The sequence below is a fragment of the Toxotes jaculatrix genome, chromosome 5 (assembly GCF_017976425.1).
Source record: "Toxotes jaculatrix isolate fToxJac2 chromosome 5, fToxJac2.pri, whole genome shotgun sequence".
Classification (NCBI taxonomy): domain Eukaryota; kingdom Metazoa; phylum Chordata; class Actinopteri; family Toxotidae; genus Toxotes; species Toxotes jaculatrix.
In genome coordinates, this window is record NC_054398.1 from 1,342,157 (window position 1) to 1,352,809 (window position 10,653).

A 10,653-nucleotide genomic window follows, 5' to 3' on the forward strand; every position below is an offset into this window, starting at 1 on the left:
TCATACACACGCGCACATACACACCCACACAGACAGACACGCGCACACACTCTGCGCCTGCTGTCACGTACAGAAAAACTGAAACTAAGTCCAGCAGAACCAGTATCGGTGTGGACTCCGTCCTCTGTCAGTCCTTCGGACCAGCAGCACTGAAGCATCGTCATGTCTCTGCCCGCCGTGTCCCGGCTCTTCAGGAGCGCGCTCAGGACTCAGCTGGTCCCCGTGGCTAACGTTTCGTCCAAACCCGCCAAACACAATGTCACAGCAGGGGTGAGTCCATGTCCACTCTGTCCACTGACTTTACATGACCTCGGCGGGGACACACGTCGGCCTCAGCCCGCGGTTATTATTCCGCACCGCAGCGCATCTTGGCCTGACGGAGCTGAGTCACCTGCTGGGCTGACTTTCACTCTGCTGCGCCAAACTTTGCGCCTTCTCCCGCACCACTAATATTAATTAACCATCAATATAAAAAATGTTGAACAGTTTATTTCCAGCGCACGGGGCTTATATTGATCAGTGATCGGACGAATGTTATTATTCTTATTATTTTTTGGCACTTTCGATAAGTGCGTCAGTATCTCGCCATTATTCCGCCTAATTCCCACACGTAGTCATCTCTGCCAGCTCGGACGCAAATAGACACGTCCCTGCAGACGTTCACTTTACCTGCAGCTGAGCAGAGCAGGGATGTGGCGGGACGGTGCTGCGGACCGTCGGACAGCTCTGCTGCAGCTTTGCGCTGAGCTGCTGCGGAAACTGCAAACTTTAATACGCTGTGGTCGCTGCGGAAAAACGCACGCGCCCTGTTGATCAGGCGCCAAGTTCCTGACCGAGCGCAGACCAAGGTCAGACAGACCGGACCCCGAACCCGGTCACTACCCGCCCACTGCGGACCAGAGCGTTTTCATTCACAATGATAATCACAATAAGGAAATATTTATTTAACCATCGAATCGTTTCCGTTAAATGTCGGTTACACTCAGCTCAACAGGTTGTGGCTGGTTCCTCTTACAGAGGAGTTAATAATAAACCCAGAGCTTTTTTTTTTTAATAAATCAAACTATAACACTACATATTCATTACTGTGCAGCTTGAAGTGATCCACCTGATTTACCTGTCATTTAAAATGATTCTATTTAGAGCTAACGTGGATATTAGAGAATAATAAAAAACATAATAATTAAAATAATAATCCAAAGATCTTCCAGTGGAAATATGAGCTGTAAAATGAGCTGTAGTGTGCACGGTGACAGTGCATGTTTAGCACGCAGAGGATAGAGTACCTCACAAAATAGAAACCAGTGCTGATTTCTGTATTAAAGGTGCTCTGTGAAGTTTCCTTGTAAACAAACTTTCTGTTTACATTCAGTGTTTTTTACCAAAACATTGTGTGTATCCTTTAACTAACAATCATGTCCAATGCATTTCCTTCCCCTTAAAAAAAAAATCATTTTTAAAGCCAGATTTTTGATGTTTATGTGTCGTTGTGTATAAAATACAAACAAAATCAGCACCCGCTCATCAAACCATTGCTCCACAGCGCCACCAGTGACTAAAAACACCACAGTGCACCTTTAAACCTGTAGCATGTGACAGTATCTGCTGGGCTTTGATAGAGATGTGTTTTCCTGCTGCTTCTCTGCATCAGGGGTATTTTTGCAGAGCACTAACCAAAGCAGCCCATGGTCCTGACTTAGCTTTCATAGTTTACACTCAGTTGCATTACCAGGACAAAGAGCAGAACTTGCCCAGACAAGTGTTTGAAAGCCGGGACTGTCCTGATAATCGTGAGGGGATCTGGGCTCTGTAGTGAAACAGCAGCTCTGCTTCACTGGAGATGGCTCTGATTAGAAAACCTGTGTGACTTGCTGCTTGTGCTCAGAATCATTGGAGGAATCTGGGAGTCCTGAGAACGCACGGGCAGGCTTTCACAGAGCCGGGTGCTGTTTTTGGATTGAATCCTTTCTGAGAAATCTTTTTTTTTATTGTGTTTTCTGCCAAAGATAACGGCAACCGTCCACAGCATGTGACCAAATATGGACATAAGTCGAGTAAACAACAGCCACTATACTGAAGCACCACGTGAATCATCAGAGAGAAGGAGCATTGGAGGAAAGATGATTGTTGTTTTAGTAAATTTGACAAGCAGAGAAATACAAGTATCTTCATATCCTGTAAAGAAACATAAGATCAACCTTCTGTGTGTGTGTGTGTGTGTGTGTGTGTGTTGCAGGAGCAGGTAATTGGTATGACAGTCCTGTTTGTGACCATCCTGGGTCCCTCTGGCTGGATACTGGCTCACCTGGAGGACTACAAGAAGAACAAGTAGAGGAGGGAGGACACAGCATCGTTCAGGTCCGGATGCAGACGCAGGCCCTCAGACCCGTGGACCCGCCGACTTCCCCTCCAGGTCTCTGCTGCGTCTTCCCTCGGCCGATGAGATGAAAACTTTCTGCCTCCGACTTGTTTGTTCACTTCTGAGCTGTGATAATGTACATCTGTGCACCTGACAACCACTGACCAATAAATACATGATAAATCTGTAGGAACCTGTTCTCAGAGTGTGTGATGTTCCACCGCAGAGTTTCTCAGCTGATCAGAAACTGGTGATTGTATCTGAATCCCTGAATCAGGATCAGAGGCAGTCTGACTGGTTTCGCTTCATCAAAGGCTTAAAAGACTTAAAACAGTCGGGCATTGATTTTTTTTTTTTTTTATCAATCAGCTAATGGATTAATCAGCTAATTGCTTCCACACTGCTGCAGTACTTTAGAGTGCAAACAGTGGGTTTGACACATTTATTATTAATACAACACATTTATTATTACTACATCCATTTAATTCTCTTCAACAGAGAGAGTGTGTGTGTGTGTGTGTGTGTGTGTGTGTGTGTGTGTGTAGCACGAAGAAGCGTCTGTACTAATCCCAGGATGTTAGTACAGGTAAAAAAGGTCTCATTTCCTCAGAATTCCCTTTTAATCTCTTCTCTGGATCATTTCTGGAAAGAACAATGTAGTCTGGCTTTAACTGTAGGAGAAACAGGAATTTATAGACTTGAGCATCACATATTTTGAATTGGATAATACACTGACAAGTTAATGGAATTAATGAATGAATGAAGTACTATGGAACATTTTATTTTCTCTATATTTGAAACTCTGCTCTGAGGCTTTGTTATTCAGAATCTCACACGCAATGCATGCTGGGACTTGTAGGCGCTGTGGCATGGACTGAGCTGGAGAAAACTGGATGGCGAAGTGATAATGGTTAATACCTCTCTCTCTCTCTCTCTCTCTATATATATATATATATATGTTTGAGGGTGTGTCTAACTGGTCCTCACAAAAGCAGAAGTTCAAGTACACACACACACACACACACACACACACACACACACACACACACACACACACACACACAGCCGTACATACTGATTAACCAGCGGTCAACATTGTACCTTTGTGCTGCTGCTGATAACAGACAGACCTCAGCTGACTCCCTGTAACAGCAGGCAGCTAATGGAGGGTGTTGTGTTCTCACACTGTACACGAACAGTTTTCATTCTTTGGCCTGAAATTAATCGAATTTAAATCTACTGAGTCTAAAATTATTCTGGAGTCAGCTTCTAAAATAACTGCTCTGTGTTACAACCTAAAAATGACTTCAGTTAATTTTCCAGCAGGCTGCTGCAGCTTTCACATTACTGGGAACACCGGAGAGGACACGACGTCTGCGTCCTCAGCTGTGTCCCAAAGTGTGCAGCAGGTCGTGCACTCTGTTCACACTGGAGGTGTGTGTGAAGCAAACAAGCTGTGGTGCTGCGTTACCACAGGGTGGAGAGCACAGCGCTCTCTGCACTGAACACACCTGAACACACTTTCTGCAGACCAAAGGTTAAATGTTCTTCAACAATAATATTTACTGGCAAAATATAATTTACACAAAAAAGGTTTTATAAATCACTTCCTGTGTTTGGAGTGAGTAAAATAAAAATTGTTATTAGTGGTGAGAATTAGATATGTATTCATATACTGTATGTTTACACTATATTTAAGTATTTAACTATATTTATAAGTATCATCATTTGGTTTCCTCTAAATGTCCATATTGTTCTCAGCTGTATTGGAATGAACAAACATCTTAGTCTTACAACATGAGACCAAATGGTAAATATCCTCTGTTTAATCCACAAAATCACAAGAATATTCATTTAAATGAAACAATTTACAACTTTAATTATTTTTGTAAAGGGATATTTAAAAATGGAGTTACCCGGGGCAGCTGCCTCATTAGTTGCCTCCACCGTCAGTTCATGGTTCTTTCCTCCTCAGACTTTCCAGCAGTAGAATGAAAACAGCACTGCCTGCGGAGTCTTGACTGATGAATCCTGATGAGTAATGAGCCAAAACATCAGACACGGTTTTTATGTGCAAAGTGCAAACAGCAGTTTTCTGTCCAGTGTCAGTTGAACTACATTGTGCCAAATATAGTTAAAGGTTGTTAGAGCTCTGGGTTCAGTGCAGGAGTAGCGCCTCCTGGTGTTTTGATGGTGTAGTTGCAGAGTTTTACAACAGCACACATGCTTCTAAATGCATCGGTGGAACCACTGGTTGATCTGGTGTATTTCTATCATCAGTCATTTATTTATCTGAACAGCAGGATGTTAGTGGCAGATGATGCTGTTGGTGTAGGTGCAGTTCCACCTGGTCACCACCAGAGGTGGATAAAGGACATGAAGAAACACAACAACGTTATAGTTGAAACATTTTTTTTTATTTCATGAAAATATTTACCAATGGCACTTAATTTAATTTACTCTGGTAAAATCAACTTTAAAACCTTTTGAATCTGTTAAAAATGGAGCAGAGTTGGTCCAGAACACGGACCGGTGGAAATAAATGGTTCTATTACAGCAGATACTCAGCCAATTTGATTCCTTCGGTCGTTTCCTCTGTGTAGCTCCTCTGACAGCGGGGTTGTCCATCACAGGTGACTAACATTAAAACATGTCTACACTGACGTCACATGGCTTGTTCCAGTTTTCCAGTTTTCTGTGCACATCTCTCTGTTTGGATCAAACTGTGCTGGACAACTGGTTTTTTACTGGAGCCCATTTCAAAGCAGAGGCTTTAATTGCTACATGACAAGTAGCAGGCAAATTAAAAAAAAAAAAAAAACACTAAATAAATCAGCAAACGCTGAAACTGAAGGAATGACGAAAATAAAAAAAGTTCTCGTGGTACTTTTTTTTTTAAGCATTTCTAACTTATCTTTTCCAGTGGAAACAGGCCTGTAGGCGTCTGCATTAGCTCAGAGCTGGAGTTTTGTGCAGCTACTTTTATTAGTGTTACTTAATCTTCTTTTAGTGTTCTGGCTTAACATTTCTGTTAATCCACATTTTCATGCCTGTTTTTATCCTCCTGCTTTAAGTAGCTCAGAGAACATGAACTTCAACCCCCCCCCCCCCCCCCCCCCCCCATCAGGGGAGTGTGATGTGAAGGCAAGGCTGAACTTAGTAATGCCCTGAGACGCTGCAGTGAGAGTGTGTGTGGAAATTCAGTGCAGCAAAGCATTTGATTTGACCTATGAACTTTTTTGTCTCTACACAAGAGGACAACGTGCGAGACACAGGGTCAAACAACCCCCCTGATGTGAGCTGCTGTAACAGAACCACAGAGCACACACATGCTCCAAGAGCAAAATTACACAACCATAAAAAAATAAACATTCTCCAAAATGTACAGCATAACAGCAAGGCCAGGGGTTAACAAGACGTCATGTCAAACAAGGCTCATTTGTTTCTGCGTCAGCCACACGACCAACACACTGAGCTTCCCACAGCTGGAGAGGAAATCTGTTTCACTGAAACGCTGGAGCAAATGACTGGTTTGGTTTGGAGTGGCAGCGACTTTTCTCAGCTCGAAGACAAAAGCAAAATAGTCTCTCAAGTCTCCAGATAACTGTCAGTGTGGACTGTGTCCAGAAGCAATTTCAGTCCCATTGTTGGTCCCCCCAAAGGGTTCATGAACCTCTGCAGTCTGGTCTTCACAATCCCAGTGTGTTGTCAGTCAAAGTCGGCTCGTTTTCTAATCACGGCCTGTCCTGGTTTTACATGTTTTACCCAGAAAAAAAAGAAAAACAGAAAAAAAAAATCTACATTCTAGCTTCTGTTTAATTTGTTGCATATTTATATGCAGTATGAAACAGAACATGTGGACTGGAGTGTTGCTAGTGAGGTACAGGGAGCACATGGAGAATTCAAGCCATCTTTGGTTTGGGGGTGGGGGGGTTAAAGAACCTTTGTGGGGGGGGGTTAAAAGGGCTCCAGCCCTGGTTCACAGTCAGTCTATCTACTGACAATCAACATAAAAACTGACCCACTAGCTTCCAGGTAAGTGACAGATGCTAGTATGTAACTTGTGCAGTCCAGGGGGTGATGCTGCACTATGTAGTGGAAGTGTCCTCACCATGTCTGAGCTCTACTATGGGACATGGACTTGTTAACTGCATCATCAGGGAAAACAAAAGACATGTCCAACTGGAATGTTGTGCTCCAAACAATCTGCACCAGATTTACAATAAAGCTCAAAAAGTTTTGGGTCTCTGCTCCACAGATTCTGGACATTTTATGTCCCCGTCATAGTCAAAGGTAGATCCTAGACTGGGTGACGCTGGCAACTGTCCCCCAGGGCCGCCCCCCCCCCCCCCCCCCCCAAAAGCTCCAGGTTCACTGCACGGCAACTGCTGTGAGTTTATTGGATTAACTGCATATTTGCTGAGCGATAATTTCATCAACACAGAGACACTAAAAATTTACTATCAAAGTAAAATCACTGTGAAAAGTGGCTCCTGACCGAGCCGGCCATAAACACATCTGTAGTGATGTCAGCAGCTGGTTCAACCATTACTGAGTCGATGCTAATACACAAAACAGCAAACCGCATCACCTGCAAGCTCAACAACAGTATCACACAAAGTTTACCTATGTCTGTATATGATACTAATTGAAAAGCACCCGTCAGCTAACAAAAGCAACGAAGAGCAGTCACTGAAGACTGAGGGAGCTGAACGAGCCCATAGAAAAAGAACAAGGGATCACACTCGTGTTGAAGCTTTGTTAGAACACTGTGTTCACGTTTAGTGCAGGAAAATAAAAAGAGCAACTCATATTTGGTCACAAAGATCGGAAAGCTACAAAGACCTGGAAACCATTTAAAAATATATACAAATCAGCTCACGGTCACAAAATAACACGGCTGTAAGATATGCTGTCACTCAAAGAGAAAAGAAAAGAGCAGAGGCTCCTCTCGTTCGGGGGGGGGGGGGGTAAGAAATCTGACCGTCCCAGTGCCCTGTGCTCAAAACTCTGCACAAACAAAACAACAAACAAACCACAAAGGTGAGCAGAGAAACTCAAGACATTCACCAGGCTGCATCTGCAGGGCTGAGGTCAGGACTCCGATTACAACTGAGATCCATAAAACCCTCTTCACTTCCACGTGTGTCTGAAGGTTAACTGAGAAAAGCTGGAAGGAAACTGCCAATGAACAGTAACACGCAGTCAGTCAGACTAGAATTGATTTGAACAGAAAATGTATGAGGAAGAACAAAAAGGGCATCCAGAGAGAGAGAGAGAGGGAGAGAGAGGGAGAGAGAGGGAGAGAGAGGGAGAGAGAGAGAGAGAGAGAGGGAGAGAGAGAGAGAGCTTTAAAGAAAGAGAGCCCTGAAGAGAAACACCACTTTGGAAGTTAGAAAATAGAAATTAAGGCCTCAAGGGAAAAAGCCAGAATCTTGCATATAACCATCGTCTTCCCTCATCCTTCCTGTGATTCTGTCTCTCTGCACTCATTCCATGGAGTCAGACTGATAGTGAAAGACACACACACACACACACACACACACACACACACACACACACACAGCCCCTGAGAGAGGTTAGTGTCACCCTGATGCTAACCTGTAACCCCCAGCAACAGAGGAGAACAGCATATCGCTGCCTTCACATCTTACAGGAATCACTGCGAACATACCGATCAATAACCTAATGATTATTTAAAGATTTTTAAATAAACAGCTGATACTGTTACATAGTGTGTGTTTGGCCCGTGATGTGAATGCAGTATTGTGCTGTCCTACAGTGCACATCGTTCAGACAGCTCAACAGCTAGCTAGAAGGCTTAGCGCTGTATAACACACACACACACACACCCTCAGTCTCACACACACACTGCTTTTTCTTTCATAGCTGGATAAAATCCACTCAGATCCTGGTCCCATCAGTACGAAATGACATCATGACCCAGGCCTGGCTGGTTGACACGTGGCCCAGGATTTACCGGGATCTAAACTTGTGTCCTGTGTCAGGCCTGACCGAGCAGCACCAGGTCCAGCCAGACGGGCGTCGGCACCGCTAAAGGGTGGCAAGGATCCTGAGGAAGGAGATGATGAGGACGCAAAACGACTGTCCCACCCCAAAGACAAGAGCCTCCAAAGAGATCATCCTCTTCCCTGCTGCCTTGTACACACCTGCTATGGCTGCACCTTGAGAACGTAAGAAAACAACACATAAGCATTGAACAACCTTTTTGTTTAGTTTGATCTGTTTTTGATAAGTTAACTTGACAGTTTAGAACCAGGACCTTCAGTATTTGGATCAAGAAGCTTGTGAGCCAGATTTACACCTCTTATTTCAGAACGGGACGTGGACTCAGATCAGGATGAGGCCAAAATGGGGACATTCGCGTCCTGATCGTGGGCAGAAATACTTACTGGTGAGGACACCCCCACAAACTGGTCCCACGATGCCCATGAGGACGATGGCGATGGGCATGAATCGAGCCACCTTGTGCTTACGCAGCGTGGCCAGGGAGAGAAGAGCCGCAGGCAGGTGGAAGACCAAAGAAGAGACCGCCGCCCACAGAAACACTCCATACCACATCTCTGGACAAACACACAACCATGCGGTCACACATCACTTCATGCCAATCCAAATACAACAAATGGGGCCGTTAAATAATAAGATCATTGAGTTATTCATGTCTGTGATCCTGGCTCTCTGGATTCACTCCCTGTATCTGTAAAGTTATGCTACTACTATGCATCTCTAATATATCTGAAGGAAAAGCTGTAGACAGAGACTTATTAGTGATCGACTTCTGAATTCACTTGTTGCTCGTTCCCTGAACACAAGCAACTGGCGGCCAGACATCTTCTTACTTCAGCTTTCCAGCGCTGTCTCATGTGATGTTAATATACACGTTTATAATCACGTCTGAGAAAGTAAAGTGAACTTACACAGTAGCTAATGGGAAATAATACCACGCGTCTGTGAGCCATCGCTTGAAACGAGCTGGACTGTTATTAAAACAGCAGTTGAGATCAGACAGGAAGTTAGCTAGCTACACCGAGGTACAGCAGTTACCTAAACAATGCTAACGCGTACAAACTAAAGTCCAAGCCACTACCCGACAGGGATACGTCTTCACAGGACTTGAGCTCATTTAAACGTTTAACACTCTTCAGTTAAAAGGGAAAACAAGTAACTTTATGTGATCTTCCTCCTCCCAATGCAGCATTTCGACCAAGTATTTCAGCCCCGTTAGCCCGTGTAGCTAACAAGCTACCAAACATTAGCCCACCTGAGAAGTCGCTGAGAGATGTGTCGTTTCCTCGGTCTGTGCTGTTTTTCCTCGGCACTAAATTCAAACCGAGTATTTGCTGGACAAAGCCTATCTCGTTGTACCTGTCCTGCATTTCTCACACTGGTAGTAGACGCCGCATGAGTGAAAGACAGCACAAAGACGTGTAACACCATGAGAGTCCGTGAGGAATTTGCCTGTACTGGATCCTGACACTGGACTAGCTAGCACTGGGCTGGCTCAGCTAGCTGTCAACACAACTTGTTTTGACGTCATTACGTGAGACTCGTCGCCCAGCGCTGGGTTTGTCAGGCACACGCACGTTCGGCTGGCCGGGGGAAAACCGTGACCATCAGACTACACCGGGGAAACGCAGGCCATGGGAAGTACATGTTCATGCTAGCGGTCTGGTTAGAATCTCCCCTGGCTGAGTAATGTGGGAGACGGATAAGTTAGCCGCTCGGAGGTAGGCTGCCTGAGAGACTTAACCCAGGGAACATTTGCCTCAATCCCTGCATGCAGGTGAAATTTGGGAAGGTCGGAACCAAATATCCTAACACAGAGAGCGAAGGGCAGTGAAACTGCGGATACATTTAGACAACGGGCTCTGAAACATCTGGAAACGTGTGGACATTTCACTCAGTAATGAGTGAAAGCAAACGGGAGTTATCAAAGGAAACATCATTAAAGAGCGGCAGCACCGTTTGGACACAGGAAACCCTGAACGACAGCTTCATGCAGGTCAGTGAGAAGTGGACACAGCGAGGACAGATTAAAGGAGACCCGAGCAGCACTGCTAACAAGGCTCCACTGAACACACATCTCTCTCTGTGCTTTATCAAAAGCATTACTGAGTATAATGACATCTCACAGCAACATAAGCAAACATAATGCTCAGTGATACTGTGTACTTGACTGTGCTAAAGTCAAGTTTACATTGTACAACATACAAAAACACAGGTACTGTCAGTAGTAAGTTACACTTAAAAGTCAAAGCAGTCATGTTTCCAAC

At 44.5% G+C, this 10,653-nt stretch overlaps 2 protein-coding genes across 2 annotated transcripts; one reads left to right on the forward strand and one right to left on the reverse strand.

Annotated features, from left to right (window-relative positions):
- The first annotated feature begins 2 nt into the window (after positions 1-2).
- On the forward strand, positions 3-2,548 carry LOC121182099 (cytochrome c oxidase subunit 8B, mitochondrial). Its single transcript, XM_041038427.1, has 2 exons — positions 3-270; positions 2,237-2,548. The coding sequence occupies exons 1-2, from the start codon at positions 163-165 to the stop codon at positions 2,330-2,332; spliced, it is 204 nt and encodes a 67-aa protein (XP_040894361.1). The 5' UTR covers positions 3-162; the 3' UTR covers positions 2,333-2,548.
- A 2,629-nt stretch (positions 2,549-5,177) lies between these two features.
- Positions 5,178-9,870, reverse strand: tmem170a (transmembrane protein 170A). The gene is made up of 3 exons (XM_041038946.1): positions 9,642-9,870; positions 8,773-8,943; positions 5,178-8,544 (listed from the first exon to the last, which is right to left on the reverse strand). Exons 1-3 carry the CDS (start codon positions 9,754-9,756, stop codon positions 8,414-8,416), a joined length of 417 nt encoding a protein of 138 aa, XP_040894880.1. The 5' UTR covers positions 9,757-9,870; the 3' UTR covers positions 5,178-8,413.
- Between the last annotated feature and the right edge of the window lie 783 nt (positions 9,871-10,653).

Bases quoted from the DNA above. Each gene is read 5' to 3' on its own strand.
- LOC121182099 (XM_041038427.1), top strand. From the start codon at position 163: ATGTCTCTGCCCGCCGTGTCCCGGCTCTTCAGGAGCGCGCTCAGGACT. The intron at 271-2,236 runs GTGAGTCCATGT...TGTGTGTTGCAG, and splicing joins AACACAATGTCACAGCAGGG to GAGCAGGTAATTGGTATGAC.
- tmem170a (XM_041038946.1), bottom strand. From the start codon at position 9,756: ATGCAGGACAGGTACAACGAGATAGGCTTTGTCCAGCAAATACTCGGT. The intron at 8,944-9,641 runs GTGGGCTAATGT...GTGTTTGTCCAG, and splicing joins ATCTCTCAGCGACTTCTCAG to AGATGTGGTATGGAGTGTTT. The intron at 8,545-8,772 runs GTAAGTATTTCT...TACGTTCTCAAG, and splicing joins TTGTGGGGGTGTCCTCACCA to GTGCAGCCATAGCAGGTGTG.